At 35.9% G+C, this 26,274-nt stretch overlaps 1 protein-coding gene across 1 annotated transcript; it reads right to left on the bottom strand.

Moving 5' to 3' along the window:
* Positions 1 to 5,735: 5,735 nt before the first annotated feature.
* On the bottom strand, positions 5,736 to 24,049 carry COPB1 (coat protein complex I subunit beta 1). Its single transcript, XM_085317169.1, has 21 exons — positions 23,101 to 24,049; positions 22,188 to 22,417; positions 21,256 to 21,425; positions 20,409 to 20,523; positions 19,599 to 19,691; positions 18,928 to 19,065; positions 17,811 to 17,930; positions 17,245 to 17,352; positions 17,009 to 17,155; positions 16,296 to 16,441; positions 15,159 to 15,255; positions 14,429 to 14,589; positions 13,637 to 13,757; positions 13,002 to 13,229; positions 12,634 to 12,813; positions 12,096 to 12,240; positions 10,640 to 10,759; positions 10,031 to 10,176; positions 8,166 to 8,255; positions 7,296 to 7,451; positions 5,736 to 6,069 (listed from the first exon to the last, which is right to left on the bottom strand). The coding sequence occupies exons 1-21, from the start codon at positions 23,189 to 23,191 to the stop codon at positions 6,010 to 6,012; spliced, it is 2,862 nt and encodes a 953-aa protein (XP_085173295.1). The 5' UTR covers positions 23,192 to 24,049; the 3' UTR covers positions 5,736 to 6,009.
* Between the last annotated feature and the right edge of the window lie 2,225 nt (positions 24,050 to 26,274).

Here is a 26,274-nt window from a genome sequence, read left to right as displayed (position 1 = left end):
TGATATGCTTGCCATATGGAATGTGATTGCATTCATCAGTGCCTTACCATGGGATCCATATTCACATGTATTGTTTTCCTAAGGGGAAAGTGAGTCCTTAGAAAAGGCCAGCATCAGGTCCTGGTTTCAGCTGCATACCACAGACACACGGAGCTAACTGCTGGAGGATTTGCAGTCACCTCACAAAAGGGCATCCCAAAGAGGGTCCTGGTTCACAATTTCAACCTGGGTCCCACCAGGAGGAAAATCACCTTAAGTGCATACCGTAAGACTCCAGCTATAGATGCAAGGCAGATTTGTACTACATTATTTACACAGATGTACCCAATGGGGTTCCTATTGTACCCGCAGGTCCTACATTCTACCATTCCACAGGCAAAATGCAAAACAGAGTATTCTGCAACAAGCTCTGAGACCTCTAAAGTCACAGTGCTACCCTGCAGATGTTGAAAGGACTGGCACATATCTTTGTGCCACTCATCAATTATTTCTGACCTCAGGAAAGAATTTACTGTTAAATGTATACACTGCTTCTGCGTAAGAACTATTACATTGGCCATAGCTCAAAGAAGAAACTGGACTGCCACCACTGAACTCAGTGAACACTGAGGAAAAATAACAGATTTAATTTGAAAAACAATTAAGAGCAGAGATATGAATGCCTGTGCAACATGCCATGTTATTTTTGGACAGTACAAGAGATTGACACTTTTTAGTAACATTAAAGCAAGAAAGGAAAAGTTCAGACTATGTGAAGGTCCACGGCAACCCCATCTAGAGTAAAGTTTCTACACACGATTAAAATATTTATGTATTCTTATGTATTAAGTGTGTAGTTTAAAGACAATTCAGTGGGAATAATTCTTTGTTCTTGTATCTGAAATAAGATGAATGACAACAGAGTTATTCTAATAGATCAGAATAAAACATCCTTATTACATTTCAAAATTCAAATGACAGTTTCTGTATAGGAAAAAATGTTTTCCTGACCTTTCGAAATACTGAAGTCAGTAAACTTCAAACCCTGGTAGACAGCATTAATAAGATGCAGGAACACTGAGAGCTACTACCAATACTGTTGTATTGGGGCTGCGATAACAACAGGCTTAGTCTTTTTTGCTTCCCCTAAATGAAATGAAAGGGGAAAAAAAACAGCACAAAAGGGACTTTGAAGTCACAGAAACTATGCAAGGAAATGTTTATGATAACATTTAAATTCACAGTGCTCAACTACAAAAAAGTCTAAAACCCTGTAATTATTACAATTATGCTGATCTTTTAGAATATTAAAAACATAACATTTTTCACTGCCAACTCTATTCTTGGAAACTGACAAAATATACTGCATTGATGAAAACAAGTAAAAAAAAAAACACACCGAGTCTCGAAGAAGTTAAAATGACAAACTGTGCAAGACACTTCTAAAAATGGAAACATAGAAATATCAAGATAAATATCCAGTGAAGATAGTTATTTGTGGCTTCAAACAAAAAATTGCCTAGATTGGTGCTACAAATATACACAGAAAGAAATGGTTAGGATTTCTTACATTTCATTTATATCCTCCCTTAATGAATTCATTATCAAGTCTTCCACACAGAAGACCCTTCCTAGGCCAGATGCATACAGCCAAACCTATCTCATTACGCTTCTGAAAAATAAAATCTCTAGAGAGAAGTTAGCATTGAAACAGATGCAGTATAATAGTAAGTAGAGCTATCAGGACTGCTGTATGTTGTTACACATAGCTAGGCAACCTGAAAATACACTCATACACACAAAAAACCAATTGAAAACAACCTTGAGCATGGGACAAAACAATCTGGTATCCATTTTATGGCAAAGCCTACTGCACCTCCTTTCCCTTCCTCCTCCTTACTAATGCCTTTTAAAAAAAAAATGCTCTAAATCAAAATTTTTTAGTTGTGAGACAGCTCCCTCTGGTGTAGCAACACAGGAAAATTTTRTAACACACATTTATTTGCAACTGAGCACAGCTAATTGATATGTATCACTATGTGGATTACCCAAACTGTGGATTAACTGTCTGTGTCTTTCCTCAATACTCCAGCTCCAGCTCTGTGCCATGACATACACGTCCCTTACATGCAGCCTCGCTTTTCTGACAGCTACATAAAGCTGCCCCAGTTTCTGAAACCAGAGTACCACTACCTTACCTGCGTGTAGTATATGCCATACCGTTGTTGCAATGACAGTACCTCTTGGCACAAAGTTCTGGCAACACAGTAGAGCTGCTGTCACACACCAGCTTTCGCTTATTTCTGCTGCAACACAAAAGCTGGAAGTGGCCTGCAATGCAAACTGGTCTGCATGAGATACTCCCTTCTACAGTGACATGCAGTGCTACTGCTATTGCTCAGGGACACAATTCTCTAATTCCTTGAGAAATGTTTTGCACCCCATTAATGTTGATCTACATTTTAACTACTTAGAAGTCCTTGTTCTCCTTAGATAAGAGTTTTTAAATTGACTGACGATACATCTGTTGTTTCCATGCACCTGGCTCTCCTATTCACTTATAGCTGCTAATCCTCACAAAACCACCATGAAATACATTAACTTTCCTCCTGTTTCCCCTCTCTAAGAGGCTACAGTAGGTGTCACAAGTATACCTCTTTTAAGCAGTGACAAGTAAACTGACCCACATGGGCCTGACCAGGAGTGGCTGGAGTCCAGTGGACTACCTCCTGCAGGAGGTGAGCCACCAAATGACATAGTTTGAAAATTCTACCTTTGCACTCAGGCAGACACAGAAAACACCTCCAAATCCATTCTGGACAAGGGGTGCCCTGAACCAAAACCAGACTATAATTTGAGTCACTGATGAACACCTTAGCCAAATACAATAGCATAGATGTAAAAGGATAGAATTTCATACATGAAGTATGGGTATAAAACATGCATTTAACATTCTTTGTCAGTGTCCACGCTACTGAAAAAACACACATCACCAATAAAAACTTCTGTGCAACAGGAATTCAGGAGGAGAGCTATTAGAAAGCAGGACATAAGAAGAGCAACGAATCCTAAATGCACGGCAGCTTGTGCTGAACAGGTATTTTCATGTCCTTGCATAAATGAAGTCCTGATAGCAAAAGATACCCTAAACCAAGATAAATTGTGTGTCCTTAGCAGCTGATTAATGAGTTGCATAAAATACCAAGATCTGCCCATGCCAGAATCTTTTCCTGTTCTCCAACTTCAGGATTGCAGACTGCAGCTGCAGTAGGGCTTGGATAACAGGTACCAAAAGTTGCCACCTTCCTCCAAAAACATGGTTCCTTGGTCGTGGTCAGCAAATCCATCTCTTTCAAATCATTATACGTGCAGCTATGACTCATTCTCTATTAGTCCTGCTAATCACAATGCTTTGCAGAGATGAAACCAATCACACAAGTCCCAGGATTTTCTTCTCATTCTCTTGATTTGGATAAAAATTATTAGAATAAAATCTCTCCTCCCCAACAAAAGCAGCATACCAATATACGCTGAATTTCACAGGACAGTACACATAACATACTTACATGCTTTTCTTACCCTCTCTGAATTACGCAGTAATAAGCAACTACGGTCACATTCTGATCATCTCTACTACATTATTGTGAATTTGGCACAGCTTCACACAGGACAATACAACTGCTCTGAATTTCCACTGCTGTGAGATCATATAGACATACAACCTCATTATCAAGGCAGATCGTCATATCCAGGACCTTTGCTTTTGCTGGTATCATGTGATGTGTGAGTCAGAGCTTCCATTAGAACACAAAATGATGTGGAACAGAACCAAAAAGAGATTTCAAGACGTGCAAAGCATAACCAGGTTACTCAGCAAAACCATGCTGCGCTATCTCATTGTTCTACCCTCTCTTAAATTTACTGGGTACAGGAGCTGGATACCACGCACTATGGCAGATGAAGGCTTTAAAACTACTTCATCATAATGCTTAATGTCAACAGTACCTATCTACTGTTTATACCTGTAACATAACTGTACATTTTGTGAGCGTATTTGATGCTCACTAAACTGCACAAGGCAATGARAGGCCTTTGAAAGCTACTTTCAAGTAGCATCTCTGCTCAGACATACTAAGTCAACAGGTTTGCTTAACCAAGATCTTTTTCTTACTGTACATAAGCCTGAGATGTTCTTACGAAAAAAATAAAGTAAATGTACAAAAGTTTCTGAAAGTCACATATTTTGAATCCACAGCATTTAATAAATGCCATAGCAGATGTATAAGTTTATCTCTAATAGGGATCTGTACACTGTGGTACACTAATGCAAAGTTACAGTACACTAATGCACCGACTGTGCATTAAATATGGTACAGCTCCCACAGCTAATGGTTAAAAAAAGTTTACTAGTGTCAGCCATCTTTTACTGACTTTACAAATTTTACTTGCTGAAAATTCAGAATGGTGCATCCAGTGTAAAGTTTCTGATGTTGAAAGATCTACATCCATCCCTTTAAAAACAAGCAAATAAAACAAAACAAGAACTATGGGCAAGCTATTTTCTAGAACCGAAGCTTAAGAACAGGAGTGGAATGAAAAAGGACTAAACTGAACCTAACACTTGCAAAAACCACACCAAAGCTAGATAACAAAAAGGAATTTTGGAATGAACATAAAACGTTTATATGAATCTCACTCATCAGTTCAATTTTTGCAACATATTTTTAGGATGATCCTTTAGCTAGACAGAACTCATCAGCCTGGAGTCTTTCATTTCAAAATTTACATGTATGCTATTCAAATTAAACGTGTGCCTATGCTTATTTCAAGAGTGTAAAATTCACCACTTTCACCACTGAGGCCTCAAATGGTTTAGGAATCAGCTACTGAGGATATGAGTTCTCTTCTGTCCTACTAGAGCAGGACCACAGCTGTTCAACTTCTTTCAGCAGAATCTTCTGCCAACTGAAAGAGTACTGTTGGCTCCAAGGAAAGCTTCTGTAGAATTCACTGCTTGCAACAACTTAAGAAATTCAGAATTAATGTTTAACATTCAACTAAATATATTTTCAGTCTAATGGCTATATGTTTTAATCTACTACTAAAATGGTGTTAACTCACTTCCACATCCTGACCTGAACTGCAACCATAATTCTTCCTTTTCCAAGACTTCCCCAACATGGTTCAAAGCACTCGTTTTCAGTGTGAGATCATAATCAGTCTGAATCCTTCCTTCCTGAGCTTACATATGTGGCTAATGGCTGCAGCCACTGAAAATACTGCTTACACTGCTATAACTTCAATGTTGCACTTCGCTGTCTTTTTTTGTATTCAACTAAAAAAATAAAAACATCAAGAATGTTGTGTGTTACTCATGACAATAATGCTATTCTGAAAGTATTTCAGAATCTAACAAAGTTAAAGATTTTACTACTTGCTAGAAAGAGCTGAATGTTGACAGTCTCCTTTTACATGCTAAACTACACAATTTTAACATTACTGCTTTGTCTGTGCTAAGGGATTACATTATTAAACCAACTATCTAGAAGATGCAGCCTTTGAGTTAGGTCTCTCATTTCTCCTAGATACACGAGCATTTTAAGAGTCATGGTCACAAATTCACACAGTTCAGGACTAGCCATTCTTGTAAACACTTCAAGCAATTAAATATTCTCACYCCTTGGAGTGTCAAAATAACCCTGCCAGATGTTCAGTAGTAATCAAATAATACAGAATTTTTAATTTAAAAACAAAACTGCACTGGCATAGATTTGTTTATTGTACTGTGAGCATCAGTATATATGAGAGACAAAGATGACAAATTCCAGGACACAAAGAAAAAACCTGGAGATTTAAAGTTTTGCTCTGTATCAATCATGGAGAACCTATAAATTATCTGCTGGAATGCATTCAGCTCAAAAGCTTGGCTTCTACAGTTACAGAACATGGAGAATATAAGATGTTCTGGATCCCAAAAGCCACATACCTAAAGTTAAATTGTAAAAGACCCAACAAGACATTATGTAAAATTTATAAACTTGTTTTCTTCTGAGACAGATTGATTTTATCTCCAAGACTCAGAGCCATCCCCTGTAAGGAAAAGAAAGAAGGCATTCATGATGTTGACACTTTATAATCCCTGTATCTGTATATAGTGATTATAATCGCTATATCATATATATCATCAAGAAATCTATAAAGCTAGAGGCATGGAAATTAAAGTATTTCTAACGGTTCATGTATTTATAAAAATTACAGGTCATATCATTTTAACATTAGGTAAAGGCAAGATCTAGATATTATTATTAATATTGAATCAATGAAACTTAAATGAGCCTGCAATTACTAAAGCTCTGATATCAATACTATAGGCAGAAGAGTAAAGAATTTTCAGCCATTGGATCCTTCATCAATTCAAAGCATGCTGCTACTAAATAAGCTACAGCTGTCAATCCAAATACTGAAAGAGTTGAAAGACTTAGTGCTGATATAAACAGTTGATACAAAAAGGCTACAAAAAGTAATTGCATCACAAAATCATATTAACATTGAATAGAAATGGAAGAGATCTCAAAAGAAACTGAACAAATCTACCTCATCAATAGCAGAACGATCTCAAGATGAGACTGATATATTTAGAGCTGGCATATTTAGGCCAGAATATTTAATTAAGGCAATGTTATAAAAAAGTCACTGTAAACATAATCAATGACATCACAAACTGAATGGTTTATTTGATCCTAAAACTCTGAGGGAACCCTTTACTGTATGCCATTTAAGATACTTTTATTGGTACATTACCTCTTTCATTATTAAACAGAGTTCCAAATATGTATTTTTTTAGTCCACAAGTGTAAGTTCTAAAATTCAAAGAAGTTCTACTGGAGTAATTTTAGAAAATAATTCTATTTAATTATATTTTTTAAATGTTTAATTCATTAAGAAACAGATCATAGAACCCTAGGGGGCATCTAGCCTTTATTCAAAAGCAAATCAAATGTAAAATCTTATTTGCAGTGCCATGGATAAAATAAGGAAATTTTGGCCCAAAGGTCTATTTTATTAAAATAGACTGGCAGAAGAGATCTATCATATGGTTTTTGAGTATGAATACACCTAACTAGAAAGCCATTCTTCCTTAACGAAATACACAAAATGTAAACGAGATAGGAACTTCAGCCTTAGTTTAAAAACTATGGTCATCACCACCAAAAATTTTACATTTACCTAATATTAGGAACTAAGTTTAGTTCGCTGTACGTTTTCTAAAAAAACAATGATAAAAAAATAAAGCTCTCAATAGAAAGCACAGTTACCTGACTCTTTGCACGGATTCGTATGTGGCCAGTGACAGGAGCATCTGGTCCAAGGTGAATTGGCTTTTCAATGCTGACATTGGCAAGTGCATCTTCTCCAAATATGGAACGTGCATAAAGATTGGCAGCCATAAAGCCACAGTAACCAGAAAGTGCCTATAGAAGGGACATTCAAACTCTTTAGGATGATCAAAATCCTCTAAATACATTTGATTCATCATAGGTATAGCCAAGCAGATATTCGTGTTTAATATTTAAACCTCTGCCTTCATATACAGCATTTTGGAAGATGAGCAAATCACACAGTGGGAAATAGTGGTGACATTTTTCTGAATTAATTCTAAATTTTTATAATTAATATCGGAAGAGATGTAATCTGTATTAGTCATTGAAACAAGAGTAATGGGTATGGATATCAAAAAGATTAAAGAAGCTAAATAGCAAGTAACTACTATACATATAGTAACTAATAGCTATTATATATTAATATACATATTATATACATATTGCTTTACAGCAAAAAGGCTAAACAGCAAGTAAAGATAAACTTTGACAGAAAAGAAAATTTGAGATACTGAAAAAAATTGTGTAAAAACACACGGTCCTATCAAATACATATTACAGTATATCTACTACAAACTAAAAAAAGCATTATCCAGCTACAAAAAAATATGAACATAAGGAAAAAGGCATAGAATTTTGATAACATTAATTTCTTCATTCTTTTCAGAGCACTCATTTCAAAACTTTGAAATATATATAGTTTCATAATGTAAACAAACAGCTCTAATAACTTCCATAAAAAATGTTAAAACAATAAAACTTACAAACTAAAAAGGGTGTCTAAAAGCCCTTAAGCAAATAGCTCACCTTCTCTGGAGTCAGGCATTTCATATTGGTTGACTTCAGTATATGCTGTAAGTATTCATTTAGATCAATGATATTTGTGTTCACTGTAACCTTCAAAAAGGGGAAAAAATTGGTATTACTTTAAATAGCACATCAGACATATCTGAAATCACCCTCTGCTTCATGGCTTCAAAAAGAGATTATCACCACATTTCTCTTGCAAAACATCACATTTGGTAAGTTGCTTGCATATCCTRTGTGGTTGCAGCATATGAAGTCTTCACCTCCTGTAATCCACTAGTTAAAAGGGGTGGGAATTCCTTTTTACTACCACATCTCCTAAAATGTATTAAGTGAACACGATACTCTGCTGAACATGTACATCTTCTCTTTCAAGTAGTGTGTTTCTCATATGAATACAGTTTAAGTTTATACATTGCCTGAACAAAAGCGATAGCTACTCCAAAAGCTTATTCTCAATGACTGATGCTAGGAATGACTTCATCCTTCACCGAAGAACAGTCTCCTTCAAGTAAAGGGAAGTTGTTTCACAAAACTACAGTAGTTACCTCCCATAGCTAAGAATAACAAAGAATACTGTACCTATCCGAAATAAAACCGTAATTAAAATATTGGGGGGGAAGGAAACCGTAATTTTACTTCAAAGTCCTATGAAACTTCGATGGGCCAAAGTGCCTAAAGCTCCTTCTCTGCCCTGGAAAAAGTAGGAGAGTCATAACTTTATTTATTTATTTAGGAGGATTCAGCAAGTTGGCCCAGGGCTATTTAAATCGGATAGAGTAGCTTCAAAATCATGTTACTGCAGCTGAGAAGGGCTGCATGGGCCAGTGTGTAGCACATAAAAGTAGTATTTTTGKTTTTTTATCTTTTGCTGTTATCTCTTGGCTGCCCTGGTTTTCTTATACTGAAGACTGTGGGTCTTAATTTAATCGCTCTTTAACCTTTCTGGGAGAGTTTATGAATTGCTAAGGATCCATACACTGTAGGATAAAAACTATTGTTCACAAGCTCCCTTTAGAAGGCTTAAATTCATCCCAGGTTATACATGTAAATACATACAGCAAACAAGGCTACAGTTTCTGTAAAACAACTGCCTTTTCTTTTTTTTAAAAATCATTGCTATTCTGTTCTTTAATTATGTTGCTCTGTYGTATGAGAACATTTCCCCTCCAAATAACCCTTTTATTAAGTCATTTGTTATTAACAGCTTGGGCATCCTCTAACCTTAAGCGTACCTGACATTTATGTGTTTTTTTTATGTAACATCCATAAGTGCACACAGTTGCATTGTAAAATTAAAGTTATTCTGCTTGGAATCCACAGAAAATTCTGAAGTGCAGCACATCACTTCTATTTTGAAATGGAGAGGCCAAGCAGTATAATTCTTCAGTCTCAGCAAGAACTTACACATATTATTATCTATCCTTTGAGCTGAAGTACACAGCAACCACTGAGCAATCTGGATCACCTCTAGACAAGAGGCTCAACATACATACTACTTTTATTAAAAAAAAAAAAAGTGCAAAATATTGCTTCTCTAAGCCTGTGAGACAGAGAAGATGTCAGTAAGAATGAGTTAGAGATCAATAGCCAAGGCATTTTATAGACTTTATGGATTCTTTCAAATACTAAAGCCATTATCTATATTTAGAAGATGATGCTACTTACTTCTGCACAGACAATGTGCAGACAGATACAGCTAAATTGTCTAATCTTAAACACAATACAATCACTTGTGTTACATAAGCATGTGAATGATGCTTGTATCAAAAGAAAAGATGCTGTTATGTGTTGATGTAGATTTAAAAAAACAGAATTACACCTCATCCAAAAGAACCTCAAAATAACACAAACAGAAAACTAACTTTGTTTTCCCACTCAAATTCTGCCCACATCTGTCGGAACTCTGCATCCGTGCATGACGCTGGCTGGATGTAATCCATAATGTCAATGTGAATATCACTGAGAACAACACAGTTTCTATCGCTGGCTGCTCCAGAGACATCATACACTGCAATATAAAACACAAACAACCTAATGCTTAAAAACGTGAGTTTGCAATAAACAAAAGTACTCAATTACCATTTGCCAGTTAACAACAGTCAACATTTGTTCAGCTCAGGTCTTCTGTTTGGTCTCTATTCCCTTCTAGAGCACTACCAGTGTGGTAGAGCTTTTGAGTTAAGATAGCAGGCAAGGCTGCTTAGCTTGTGTTTTAAAGTCAGAGGCTTTGATCAAATATCAGTTCGATCAAACGTCAGGCTGATAATCATTCTAAAGATAACATGTTCTATCATGACTTTTACTTAAAGTGACTTTTAAAATAAAATCATTACAAAAATAATAATATATTACAGACCATTTAATTTCCTCTTCTAGCATGAAGTGCTTTAAGTATTTATTTCTGAGCTTATTAAGCATCTAAGAAATGCTACCCATTAGTGTTAATATTGCACATAAAACTCTTTACTTACCAATATTACCAAAAATGATTCCATTTTCTGTTGAAGCAACCTTGACATTAGCTTTAATGTTTGCAAAATCATGTGGAGCAAGTGTCAGTGGAGATGGTTTTTCCACAAGTTTCAAGTCACCTGTTCGAAGAAATTGAAGTTACTAGCGCACAATGGCTTTAGCTTTTGGGTCACTATTCTTAATTTTCCTGTCATTTAATTGTAATGTCTATCAAGTGCACTAAACCGCTAAAGGTATTGGGTTGCTTTATTTTCTTTCTTTAAAATTTGCTAGCTGAAAAACAAAATAAATTTAACTTAAAAAAAAATTAATTAGAATATCAGTGTGCTTATTCAAAATCCACAGAAAATAAATGAAAATACTGTCTTAAATGGGCTTTGGATTGAGTCTAGTACAAATTTTTAACAAGCAGGAAATGGTTGGTTCTACCTGTTGTGTTCCAAACACTAATAACACTGTAATGTCTAATCCCATTGCCAAATGCCTCAAAAATGCAGAGTTCAATGTTCAGTATTATATGCACTAAGCTATTTACAGACAGGTCAAAGTATCACGATTTTAAGTGTAATTGCTACAAGGAAATAATCAGATACCTTAGTTCTATGAGAGTATTTAAGCTGTGCACTTTGACAATACAGCACGAATGCTTCAGATATACACACACACGTGATTCAGTAAGTCACAGTTTTTACAAGGTATTAGTTATAAACTATACAATTCTGCCTTACTGAACTGCTGAAAGGACAGATGCACACAGAAACTAAAGTAATATACTCATTCTGTTCACCATGAGGAGGAAGTTTACATCTCTCAGTCACGGTTACACCAATTAAAAATATACACAACGTGTTCTCCTAGTATTGTTGTAAATACTCTTCTACACTTGCCTGACAAACAATAAGATAACTAATAGGAAACCGGTTAGTGTTCTTATACTATCTGCTCCAATCCTGCCCCTAAAGGAAGTTAACGAACCCTCAGTGTTGTTCAAACATGCTCCTCCTACAGCTGTTGGCAGAAGGAATGGTTTCAGCTGAGTAAATGCAATATTTAGTACTTCAGGTTGAGTGCAGGAACCACCTAGAGCAGATGGCTTTCCACTGGCTGAGATTTCCTTCATACTGATCTAGAATTTGTCCTCTTTCTCTACGGTAACAGCACAGCAGGGAATAAGTATACCAGAGAAAATTGTCCGTATTTGAGAAAGAGGAGAACAGAAAATAGACTAGTATGCTATTTTTCTACTGAAAAAGCAAGAAGTTCAAAATCTGATTATTGTAACATGATAGTACTGTTAGTGCCAAAAATATCTTCAAAGGCTTTTGAAAATATCCTTTAAAAATGTCAACCAGCTAGCAGAAAGTTTTGAGTAATTAAAAGTGTTCCAGCTCAGTGCCAACACCCAGGACCTCACAGCTGCCTAAAAGTTGCTTTGTTTCCACCTATACTCCTTACCTAGTGTGGCAAGTTCTAGTGTGCAGTTCTGCAGAGTGTCACTGGTCTGGTTTACTACAAGCACATCCAATACAATATCATATTGATTGACGTGTACATATGCTTCTGCATAGACAGGGTCTGAGAAACCTGTCAGCTGWGTAACCTGTCAAAGAAAAGAATTGAAGATATTTTTCCTCATAAGCATGTTGAAAACACTGTCTCAAACAACAGAAAAACAAAACCACAGCACTTGGCAGTAGTGTATGGCAGCCACAAAAAGTGATTCTTAACCACCTACAACCTCCCTTCTCTCCTTATAGTGAGCCTTACTGAGCTCCTCAACCACCAAACAATCTTATTTCTTCTCTGCATTCCAGAGGCTCCTTTTTCTTTCCCTCTCACGTGAACAAGGAGAAGAAGGGCTTTTCCCTTTCTCCTCCTTATCTCAGTCAAACACATGTGCCTTTCCAATCAATCAGCATAATCAGGTTCATCAGTTCCAGCCTGCATCTCCAGTAGTGCATAAGCATCAACTGATTTCCAACTTCTATATTACCTTATTAAGTTTGGATGCCAGAGGATCAGCAGCCTCCTTCCTCTGTGTGTGTCCCATTGCTGCAAGAAGGCTCAGCTGAAACTGGTCTTCTTTTGAGCTCATTTCATTTTTAGCAGTAAGCTGCATGAAGGAAATGGGATCATCTGGCTGAACTGTCACATTCCTCTTCTCTGATTCTTTCTAAAAAACAGACAAGGAAATATTCAAGAACTCATGATGAATTCTATTCTCAATGCACAGTCAAATAATGACTTACTGACTTACAATCAAATAGTGAAATTCATGCAGTTTCTGTGACCAGCTTGTATGTGAACATCAGTTTAAAATAAAATCCAGGTATCTATGATTACAAGTTTATCACATCTCACCTTTTGGGAAAGTTTCTCCTCTTCTAGCTTGGCTGACAGCATATGAGAGAGGGACTGTCTGCATTCCTTGTTGAAAATATCATTCATGAGTGGAGAACACTCYGACAAAACTTTCAGACACAAAGAAATACGATCCACATCATCATCTGTGATTGGCTTCTTGGGAAGAGAGGACTTTCCCAAATGGAGAATAGTGGCCATCAGCAACATAGCTTCAGCAATAAAGGACTGAGAAAAAGGGAGAAAAAGCAAATAGAATGGAAAGAGGTTATTACATTTTACATAGATTTTACAGAAATATTTGTTTCTGATTTATTTCAAAAGCAGATGAAAATTCATCAGATTCATAAAATATCCAAAAAAAGGTATCTTTTTGTTCGTACTTGTGCAGAAAACAAGCAGCATGATTTAGACATTGTCTAGAAACAGTGGCTGGAGAACAGTAGCTCATTTTGCAACCCAAACATCGTTACTACCCAATTATGTAACTGGCACTTAATTTTGAACTTAATCCACCTCAAACCTGTTTAAAGACAAACCAACCCCCCAAAACGCATACATAACAATTCACATAACTCAACAGCAGCAGCTAGCTCTTCTTTGTAACTACAGGGAAAATACAGTCAATGACTTACATTTTGTTTCTTCTTTTCCTGAACTAGTGACACATATCGTAAAGCAATCTTAGTTAAAGTTGTGGCAAGAGAAGCTGCAACAAAGAAATCTCCATCAAGAAGAAATCCTCTTAATGGAGGTCTGCAAAGGAAGTTGATCATTATGAGACTTGTTATGATACTTTTTAACATATATATCATATTCATATCTTAGCACCCAATATTGTACAAACAAAACAAGCTTGAAAGGTCTCAGAAGAAGGTCTTTTACTCCAGAAGTAATTTTTCCACATATAAAGGTATTTATAAGTCACACAGCCAACTCCACATAGAATAGAAAGTCAAGTGAAAAGTTTAAGGGATAATTTCTACTCGTAATACTTCATTGCAACTTTGACATGATAATGATTAATCCAAAGTAACTCACTTGCAGTCATTAAGAAAACATAATAATTGTTTTAGCTACTAATGAAGTAAAATACAGCAGATATTAAACAATGCAAAGCAGTATTAAGGAAAAAACTCTTAATCTAATGGCAATATTTCCATATACAATTAAAAATGTAAATAGATTTGATGCACAAAGAACAAAGAATCAGTTGGAATTTACGATATCATAATGTCTTTTTTTGACATATAATAAGTGTTGATTACAACTTCCAAGCAATTATGCAACTTCTCATCAGATATTATCCACTTCAGATAATACCTTAAAAACAGGAGGCTGTCTCAACCACTAAACACTGTATGAGAGAGAATACCACTTTTAAAATTAATTGAATCACTGCTGGTCTAATATGAAATCTTATATACCTGTCTTCTTCCTTTTTTGCAGGTCGGGAACTACTGAGAGCACTCTGTGTTGCATAAGTGCCCATTTCTGTCACCAATTTTTGGGCTGGACCCACAGTCACCTCTTCTTCAGGTTTTAGCTCACCAGCTTCTTTCTTGATTTCAGATTCTACTATCGGAATCTAAGACCAACAAGAAACAATTATTGTAATCAAAAAAAAAACATTTTTGTTCTGCAGAGGTTTTCATAAAAACTGTCTGTATTGTAAGGTCAATTACAGTGCAACAATTTGAGAGAATATAAGGAGATATGTAGATGTCGAAGTATATACAGAAGCCTCCTTCCCATGAAAAAAAGTTCAATCACAGCATTGTACAAAATGTCTTAGATACCTCTCAGAACTTCCCAGACTTAAAGCACTCTCATTTGTGAAGGATGGATATATTGGATATAATCAGTTAAATTGTATCTTAAAGCTGCCATAATTTTCTGAAATAAGAAATTTCTCATCTCTTCTCCTAAATATGCAGTAATCAGCTACCACTTATTCTGAGTATACACTGACTACAGACATTCCACTTGAATGCAAAACTATTTAATTTTTGCTTTAGAATTCTTGCACACAGAATTACCTTCGCAAGTGCTTAAAATTGCCTTTCATCTGATTTTTAGTCTTTTTCTTATATAACACATTGCATATATTAAGTAAAATGACAAAAAATAGTCTAACAAATAACAAAACAAACACACCTCTCCTAGCGATCTGCGAACTTCTGTCATTACACTTTGTATATCTTCCTTTGTACTGCAATATTCTCCAAGGATCCATAAAGCTCCTCGATAAATCCTAAGATAAGAAGAGTAACTTAGTAATGTTTTCATGATGCACTGACACTAGCATGAAAGGAAATTATTTACAGTCAGGTGGTAAATGCCAGCCTCAATAAATTCAAAAGGATACAAGTGACAGAATAGAAAAAATATTCTGCTTGCAGTATATTAAATAAAATGTAGCAAGTTTGATCAAATACATTCATCCTTTTGGTCTTACTAAACTAATGAAGAAGTTTATCAAATAAGTTATATTCTCTGCTACGAATTTATTCCTGTGCTGATCTTGATATTCATAAAAATCAAATCTATTACAAGCATTAGAAGTAACTATTTTAACAGGATAAGGCCAAATACAACTTTTCCAATCAACTAAGACAGATCAACTTTTCCATCTTGTAGGACAATGAACAACAAAATAAATGGAGATTAAGGAAAATACCACCGTTTGTTTTTTGCCACTTAACAAGAGCATGATGAAGCTGGGATTCAGAGCATGCCATGTATTGGAAAAACAGTGAAGTGCTATCTTAATACAGAGTAGTTCTCCTTAGGCTGAATCTATGTAAATGCATCAGAAAATCAAGTTTCTAGTGTGCTAAAAGATACTAAAGATGCTTTGCAGATTATTTATGTTAAGACTGGGTTTGCTGACAAATGCACAGTAAGCATTTCCAGGTTCCTTCAAATGCAAATTCCTGCTGCAAATGCAATAATCCTTTCACAACTTCATTTTAACAAATATATCACTTTTAGGTTTGCCTTCATCAACAGCTATGCTCTCCAGCAAACAGAAACACAATTAACAACTGTATCATAAAAATGAAATTTGAGTCAATTTTCTTCATTCAGTGCAATAAGCCCCCAATATATGTTTTGTATAAATAGGGAAGGCTGTACACCTAGAAATCATCCATCCCCTAGGATATCTCAGCTTCAGTTATTCTTTTGTGTGGCTTGGTAGCAGGGATTTTGGAAGAGCTATAATACATGTAACAACCATATACCTTCAATATAGTGCTTCAATTTCGGACTAAGATCATATTTTGGACTTACTTGACAGATTTAATAGCGTGAAAGACTTCAAGCATCTTCTCAACAATAAGAGGTCTGAGGTTATCAAACCGCTGGATTGCTTCACGCACAAATTCCAAAACATCAGCAGCTGCTGCTTCGTTATTATCACTAAGAAACTCCATCAGCTAGCACAAGAGTGAACATGAGCACAATCAGCAACCCAGTCACATAATTTGCAAGAGATCACATGCTTCACAGAAGTTACAGTATCCAATAGATGAACACAGACAAGAAGAATAGGAAAGAATAAGAGAACAGACTTACCTAATTTAAATTTAGTCTCAAAATAATATTACATTCATATAGTAATATTTTCTTTCTACATTCAGAAAAAAAATGTACAAATCTCATTAATCAAAGCTAAAATCAAATAAATTATGAAAAAAAGTCTTGTATATTCCAACCAATTACCAAAATCCAAACACTTTTTTAAACAAATATTATTGTGCTTTTAGGTAGAGGTACTTTTCAGCTCATGTTCTTTAAGAATATTTAAAAGTAGAAGTCATGGATGATGAATAACTACAACATCAAAAGTCCTACACTTCTTCAGGGCATTAAAATTAGCATAATATAGTATAAACTCACTGCTAGAAACATAGCTTCAGCTATTCTTTTGTGGTGGAGGTTAGCAAGGATTCTAGTACAGCTAAAACATACTTAATGAAAATTTAATTAAAATATTTGCATACCACTGGAATAACATTTGCAGCCATATCTGGAAATCGAACACTACAGGAATGCAATGTACGAACAAGCAGCTGTCTGTATTTGTCCGTGTCTTCATGTTCTGTCACGTTATTAGTTTTAATCACTTCTTTCTTCAGAACAATCACCAGCTATAGAAAAGATCAAATAAAATTGAAACAAGCCATATATTTTTCCAAAGACTAGAGATGTGATGAAACATAAGTAATACATATTTCACCTCCTCCACATTTCTTGAAGAGACAAGATCCAGAGCTAGTTGAAGGGTTTTTTTGCGCACTTCTAGATCTGGGGTACTCAGCACTCTGAGGATGTCCATAACCAGATCCTGAAAAAATAATGAAATACTAACTACTTTGTTGCTTTAAGTGACTTGTTTTTCATTCAATTCTAATTCCGTCCTCAATGATTTTCAAAGACTTTCTGAATGCTTAATACATAAGCTACTGATAGATAACAAGCAAGATAACCTAAATACGTATTAAAAAGTTTTTACTCTGCTCATTAAATACATTATAATATTTACATAAAGTCTGTTGTGTAAGCTATACTATTAAATCTTGCAATCAAGTCGGTATTTGACATTGTTAGTGCTTATGCAGGAAAATAAAAGTAACAAGTCTAAATGTAAAATACCATCCAGCTGTTTTTAACAACCTACCAACAGAAGGTTTAAACTTCAGAAGTGTATTTTCCCTAGACAACAACATCTGAAAGCAGAGGGGTTTTTTTTTTTTTGGAAGAAAGCTTTCAATAAGCTTGCAGGAAAATAGAGAGATAACATACTTGTAATACTCGTTCGTGGGAGGGATGCTCCTTTAGTTCAATCAATCGATCCAAAACAATCAGTTTCACATTATTATCACTCTCTTTAATAATTAAATCTATGTAGCATTGGGCAGCTGCCTAAAATAAAATAAATGAATAATATTTCAAATAACAAAGAAAATGGTGATTACTGAGAGAAATTCAGAAAAGATGCTTTAATAACAATGTAAAGTAACTACTCAAGAACTGGGAAGAGAAATGAACCAGAAAAACTGTCTTTAAAGCTTTCTGGTCAATTGTAAACGTGACTCCACCAGTTTATGACAAAAAAGGCACCGAAAAGTTCACAACAGTATTTGATTACAATACACATACTTGATTTCAAATTCAAGGGAAATTACAATTTTCTAGGGTGCTTTGGGTGAGCTAAGTACATAAGTAGACACGAAAACTAATTCAAAGCAGTAGCCAGCATTAGTGTATCCAGATACAGTTTTAATGATAGTCTCTAGGTGCAACATTCCCATTCAACAAATACAACTACATTAAAGCAAGAACRTAAGAATTAATTCTCCTTCTGATCTATTTATAATACTTTTGATGTCAATCTAAATGGTATAGTCTATTTTTGAAGTTTTTTTTTTTTTAATAAGTTTAAAATTTCTATGTAGTCTCAAATAAACAGCTGTATAAACATAAATGTAGGCACACAAGGGTCAAATAGTAATCCAAATGTAAACTTTCTCTGCTTTATATTTTCATTCTGGTCTAAAAAGGATCACATTTATAAGTAATGTAAGTCATCCAATTTCTGTATCTTCAGCATTGGTCTGCTTGGCTAAGTATGCCAGGAACAATGCAGGCTGGCATTAGCTATTATGACAGTTTGCAGTGTTCAGACTTGCTCACTACTAAATAATACGAAGTCCACTAGGCACAGGCCTGCAAAATATACTCTTGGTCATTGTTTTTGTTGACCAATAGATAAGAGATATTACAAAACAGTGATTCACATGTAATGTGTCAAACATCTCATATTACAAATGTCTTTAGTCTTTCAAAGTCTCAATGTACGGCATACAGTATTCCAGTGCAGTAAATACCATCAAAACATCTGAAAACATTTGTCATATACCTTGATTGCTGTTGGTGCACTGGAGAGTGTAACTAGCGTTCCTGCAGCTTCATATTTTACTGCAGGACTTGATGACTGCAATAAATTGTAAATGCATCGAATAAACCGAGCTCTCTCTGATGGATTTGCATGACAGACCTAAGTTAAAACAAACAAACAAAAGTTTCCATACAGAAAAAAAATAGCAACCACATAGTGTAACTGTTTAACCACCTTACTACCAGAAGAAAATAAAGCAAATGGTGACAAACTTTTGGGGATAAGAAGTGTCATTCACAGTAGCAAAAAGCAATTTTTCAAAAACTACTAAAAAAGTATTAATTCTGTGCAATGCTTCAAGGTCTCAAAACTTCTATTCAAAAGGAAGAGCATATGTATTCTCAACTAGCTTTTTTAACAGATGTCCTGCACAGATAAACAAAGAATAACAGTTTGATAACATGCAGTTCATGGCATGGCAAATCAGATGAGACATATTGCTCTGCACACATAAGTGGTTTAGTAAAAGACAAGTTATACTCAGCTCTACTAGAGCAACGGCACATCCCCAACATGGGTCAAGTGCTAGCTAAAATTCCTTTTCCAGTGGTGTCCTATCCCTTCTAAAGGGCAGTCTAACATAAGTTAAAAAGCACATTTATTCTAAATATGCCATAATGTTTTCCTTTTACCTTATAAATTAGTTCAACAATAACCAACTGTAATATGTCGCCAAATGTCTGGACTTGGTCAATGCAGGTACTCAAATAATCCAAAGCTCGATCCTATACAAATAAAAATAAGTTATTCTAAATTATTCAGATGACTTTTCTCACTCAGTTGTATTTTAAAATATTCATTTTTTTTAATCAAAACGCAAACCAGAGCATATTCAACTCCTCAACTTGCAATTTAAAACAACCTACACAATAATACATCAAAGTAAAATGGCAGATCTTAAGAGCAAAATAACCCTTTTTTTTTAAATGGACGGAGGAAAAGACAGAGAGACACAAGAAAAATACAAATCATGAACCTAATGCAAACCAGACACAAAAGACAATTGCCTGTATAACAAATAATCCCAAACAATAAACACATTTTTTTTCTCATGTGACTACAAAACTTACAAAGCAGTGCTCATTACCTCAAATTACCTAGTTTTCAGCACCAATGCATGTCTTTTCCAAATACAGCAACTGAACTATTTTAAAAAAAGACAGYACTGAAGACCTATGTTAACATACTCAGTTACCAAATACACCACAGGTGTGCTGATGCCACTATGCACTGCAGTAGGTTTTAAGAGCTTCCACTCCAAGATCTTTTTCAACTTCAAATATCAGTACTACTCTGATTCTTACTTCAAATTTATTTATTTTTTTGTTCATAGTTTTAATAGACAATTAGTTAAACTGTGTTTACTTAGTATTACCTTAGGTTGCCAACAAGTAGGTTTCAAAGGATTTAAAACAAATCAGTTAAAGGACAAGTATCCTTACCTGATCTGCATGAATTAGCATCATAAACGCATTTCTCTTGCAGCTTGCATCCTTCTCATTTACCAAGAAATCATGGATCAATTCAGGAGCATCAGGTATAAGATGTTCAAAATTTCTAACAAAAAAAACCCAAACATAATTAAAAGGACAATTATCAAAGGGCAGAGCCTAAGGCTTAATTGTGTATCTTCCAAACAAGCGTTTAAAAAAAAAATGCGAAGAGCATACAATAGATCATGAGATGTAGCTTTTGTGCAGTTATTTGAAACTGCGAACAGATACAAGGAGCTAAAAAAAACCTGTTTGCTATCATGACATCTACGCTATTATCCCACCAGTGGTTTGGGTTTAATGGTAGCATTAACCCTGTTTAGTTAGGTAAACARCTACAATAATGCTTCAACATAACTGAGTAAACTATTACATGAAGAATGTCTCACTTCAAATAAATAACATATCCRTATTTCTGAAAAGATTCTTCTGTATTTATAGTAGTGAACAATCACCGCTTTTAACGTTTATATCATTAAGAAGGGTATTTTCCCATACAAATTAACCTGCAGCATGAAGACCTAAGTCATACTTCAAAAAACAACAGCAATACCTTTCGCTTTTCCAAAGTAGTCCATCAGATAGAGAAGGGGAGGGAAATGGACGAGGAAGAGGGGCAAAAAAAAAAAGTCCTCCCTTCCCTTCCTCTTCTTCTTCCCCTCCCCACCCCCAATTCACAGCAGCTTATATTGCTGTCCTTGTTAGACATTTATGAGACCTCCAAAACTACCTAGGTCAAAGTTAGCCTTGCTTTTCTGCCACCAAAGCTGTAATGTAAATACTTTCTGGCATTTACCTATAAATAGTGTAAATTGCAAGAACTGCATTTCTGCGCACATAGCTGTGACGATGTTCTAAACATGCACGAATGGCTGGCATCAAAGGCTCCAACAATTCTGCTTCTTTCAGCTTACAAAGAAAACGAAGAGTAGAGCCTCGGATAAATTCATTCGGGTGCTGTAGATCCTAAAACAAACAGGAAGAATATCTGAAATGCCAGACTCTGTAACCTAGTTAAGTTCAGCTGAACGTACTTGCTAGCCTTTTCCCACACCAATTCTTTCCATGATACAAATCCCAACTATCAACAAGGACACCTCATTGTCTTCTCATGAAATACCTTCTTAAAACATTGTTGTGTCACAATCTTTAAAAAGAAGGGAAAAAAAGTATTTCTGTATACTAAACTTTACAAAATTGGGGAGTGGGAGAGGGTGTTGCATTGTGTATGTTCTCTGCTGACTCAAGCTGTGGAAGCTCATGCTGCAGGCATTCCTGCACAATCGATACTAACCTCTAGTGAATATAATGAACAGCTGCTTCACATCAATTCCCACAGAACTTGTGGAACCTTATCATCTTTGTGAAGCAATGTCACAAATAGACTACAAGGAAGTTATTCCARAAGTAATGTTTCTTTTTATGACCCAAGACTTGTCCCAAGATCCTGTGAACAGCAATCACCCTTCATCTTTGAGGTTTACTAACTCAGAAACTAAGAGTACTAAATCTGTCTTTAGTGATAATAGAAAATGAGCACAAAAATTCCTTGGTAGCAGGTTTTTTAGTTATTTAAAAGTTTTACAGCTCAGAAACATTGAGACGAAGTGGTCAGGAAGCAAACAYAGGGCATATACCATTTATAGATATATATTTAAAATTAATGTAAAATGATATACTTTATATAAAGACCCAGCATGTGACCATAAGCAATAAACATCAGGTTACCTTTCTATATGCATCGCATACAAGGATCATTTCTTGCAAAAGCCTGCCATCTGGAGTGGTCTTTGGAACTATCTCCCAAAAGACCAGAAGCAGTTTTTTGATGGTATGATCTTGGAGAGGCAGTACAAAACGTATAATGGTCATAAGAAGTCCAGGTAGTTTTTCACCATTGAGAATCATAATGATTACTTTCTTCAAAGCTTCTGTCTTCAACTTGACATCTCCTTTTTCTAGAAAGGATGAAAAAAATTCAATTCAGTGAATACAAGTCAGAGTAATTAGGAAATCAGAAAGATAAGAGTTTTTAAATCTAACAGAATATTAATCTTTGATGAAAGAAGATACAAACACCCTCAGGAGTGCAATACGCCATATCAGTAGAATTCATCCCCTTAGTTCTRAAAAAATAAAGGGGTAGCAAGAGATACTAAAGAATAAGCCTGGAGTCCAGATTTAATTGCAGATCAACATATTTGAACATATTCGAGCAGCAACATATTTTGCCACTAAGCAGCATTTTATACCAGATGCTATGACGCATTGTGATGTTAGAGACATACTAARTAACAACACTGGCACTTCTGCAAACAAGATACAGTATTCCACTGAACAAGTGATGAAAAGATTTGTATCACTGCATTACGATCTACCTGAGCATATTTCAAACAGAAAGACAGAAACAGATTTCAAACTTTTGCACAGACCAAGGAGAAAAAAAAACTAGCATTAAGTAGATAAACATCACAATGTGTTTCTCAAAGCACAGCAAAGAGAGAAATTCATACATTTCAGAAGTCAACAAAATAAAAATCAAATTGACTTGCTAGAGCTTATAAAATATAAACAGTATTCTAGGAGAGGTATAATGGGGAAAAAATAGTGTAATTCTGGTAAGACATAGTTCATTACTTGCCTAGGTCATTTTTTAAGCTGATTTCAGAAGGTGGCTCTGAATCCATTGGAACGTTGATTAACGTGTAACACACGTTCTCTGCAGCAGTCATTGTTCTTGGTTACAAATGTTTTCTCAAGAGAAGAGTTATTTTGACACAAATGTATGACAATCTAAAAACAAGCAAACAAAATCACCCCAAAGTTAACAGATTTTATTAACAAGCAGCACAAAAACATTTTGCCATTTTATGATTTCAAGGAATCGCTGGGTTTCTCCAAAAAAATTACATTCAAAAGCCTTCTCAATGTTTTATTACACTAAATGTTCCTGTTAATATAAAACAAAGAAGAATATGAAATTTCCAAAAGTAATGGGCAAAACAAAATAAATCAAAAGAAATCCTTCCAATACTTCGGTACAATAAGAGATGTCTGAAGCGCATGGGCACCTGACTGCCACTGAATGGATACAGCAACCTTTCCCTCTTCTACTCACCCCTCTGATCCTGGCCATATGTTCCCACTGTTTTCCTTGCACACTTGTGGCCCTCCAGGGCACCAGAGTGCAAGCCCAGCCTTTGATTTAATCTGCAAAACCAACCTGAAGGACACTACAGTGAAAAAAAGGAAGAGCTTTCTTCTCATTTAACAAGACAAATCAGCCCATAAAGGAAGTTTTGAAGAAGAGCATGAGATCCAACAGAACAGAAACTAAGGACAGGAGAAGGGAGAACATGAGAGAGAGAAAAGCAGGGTCGCTCTGTTACCTGCTAAAAATCATTAGATAAGCTCAACTCTTCTCGACTGCTCCTCTAGTCACTAATAGGATGAAAGTAAATATTTKTATGGAGAAAAAGAACCAGAGGATTACAGTCCATTAAAGGCGCTGTGTGGCTTACAGTTCAGATAACAAAACGAACAATTAACTTTAATCTTTATCATCCTTGTTTGTAACTTCCCTTTATAATGCACTTTGAGTTTTTTTTTTTTTTTTTTTTTTTTTTAACATTATTCCATTTCTAAGCAACTGAAAATGCTCAGGTTTGAGTTTGCTCACTTAACACTCACTACGATATCATATAAAAGTGCCTGGTAAAAAAAATTACTTTTCATAACACAGCCAACTTTATATTTTCTACAGAAGTCTGGAGAAAAACATACTTTCAATTTAAAATATAATAGTACTTATGAGTCAGAATACATATAAAAATACACATTTGTTTTATATAATTATTGGTACATAATAATATGGCCAGGTGAATTAATCATCCCCATATCATATCATGATTTTCTTGACAGATCAAAACACTAATCCTTCCAATTTAAGATTACACTTTCATTGCACATCACCTTCAACACCTGACAGAATCCTCTGAAGTTGGACAAGCTTGAGCAGTATCATAGCTCCATGACACAAAGCCTCCACCAGCATGACAGTTTAAGAAGTTACTGCCTGGGGACACCAGTTCCTACSCCACATCACCTCTTTACTTGTGCTGAGGCAACTCTTGAGATGTGAACCCTGTAAATCCATCACCCACACTTTACTTTTAAAGCAGTACAATAAGCAACAAAAAATAGTCCAGTTCAAAGCACTGCCTCTTTGAGGAGGGGAAAAGTGGGCCAAGGAGTCAGGTGACTGAACGAATGGATGAGAAACTCCAAAAGCTGATTAACTAGACTCAAAGTCCCTTTTTTTTAATCAGATGGCCAGCTGAAGAACCTCAACCTAAACAGTGAGCAGAGCAGCTGTGCTAAATTGGGCTGTGGCCTCTTTTTTGTGCCTCAGAAGCTCACAGATTTGAGTAAAAAGCACCACTGCTCCCAAGCTATTAGAAAAGAACACAATTAGACTAGTATCCGAATTCTACTACTACTACTACAAAAAAAACCCAAAAGGTCTAACAAAACATTTATTTTTAAAAGCTTATTTCTGTTAAAAGTTTTAATTTTTAAGGATTAGATCCTTCGAGTTCACTGTTTCTCTACAAATATCTACATAAATCAATCCTGGTGTTTTCAGAAACAATAATTTTCTTGCTTCAGCAGCAGCAGCTCTTGCCCTCTTAGCCAGAGCTCCTGCCTCAAAGCTCTGCAACTAGCACCTTCATCTCTATCAACCCCATCAAATAAACAATAAACTACAGCTGTGAGAAAAGCAGATAAAGTATCTTTGCATATAAAGATCCCAACTACAAAAACTCCCCCCAAAATCACAGTAAAATAGATCTCTAAAGCAGGAAAACATGGGCCATCTCTTAGCCTCTGGGAACTGGCAATGAAGGGACTCTTAAAATACAGAGCTGGGAAACTGGGCAGTGAGGACAACAACCAGTTCTTCTCTATAAAGAGGCATCAAGCCTTGGAACCAGTGTCTCCTCGTTCAAAATTTGATCTTATCAAGAACGCCTCTGATAAAGAAAGCAGATGGATGCTACTGCACTTCCCCAGCAATAACACTGGACAATGCCCACACTTGTATACGGAAATTCAAAGCTACACAGTTTCTAACACACATGCAGGAAGAGAAAGAGAACAGGCCTGCCCTCACACTACTACATCCTTGAGAAGCAAATGAACCCCCACAGAAGTGAAACATCAGTTCTGGTGCTGGGAGAATCACAACTGCAGAGATTCATTTGAAATTTTAGTTATTAATACTGCCTGAATGCAGAATTTTGCATTCAGGTATATATTTTCACTTAGCTTTACAGAACAGAGTTAGAAACTTGTGGATTCCAGAACTCTGTACAGGACGTTAAAGATCTACCTCACGAACTGCAGCTCTAACAAAGCGTCGTTTTACTTCTGCATTAACTGCAAAACAGAGCATTAAAAAAAAAAAAAAAAACCCAAAGTAGGTTTACAGGCTTCTCTCCTCACTTTCCAGTTGAGCAGTTCTCGCTAGACACACTTAGCCAGGCACACTTGCTGCAGCTACGATGTAAAAGCCAAACGTTCAGTTTTTATTCTTTCCCTTCCCACTCCCGTGAAAACCCCGGGGAGAAGCACCCGGGCAGCCGTACCCAGCTCCCTGGCAGGCCGCACCCAGCGCACGCACACACAGCACAGGCAACCCCGCGCCGGCGGCCGCGGCCCGCGGAGCAGCGGGAAGGGCCGCGGCACCGCAACGGCCCTAACGGCCGCCCGCCCCTCCCCCCCAACGGCCGCCGCGCGGCTCGCGACCCCCGCC

The sequence above is a fragment of the Rhea americana genome, unplaced genomic scaffold (assembly GCF_003343005.1).
Source record: "Rhea americana isolate MKP2758 unplaced genomic scaffold, rheAme1 scaffold_49, whole genome shotgun sequence".
Taxonomy (NCBI): domain Eukaryota; kingdom Metazoa; phylum Chordata; class Aves; order Rheiformes; family Rheidae; genus Rhea; species Rhea americana.
Note: the sequence above shows the minus strand (reverse complement) of the source record. Positions and strands in the feature narration are given on the sequence as shown.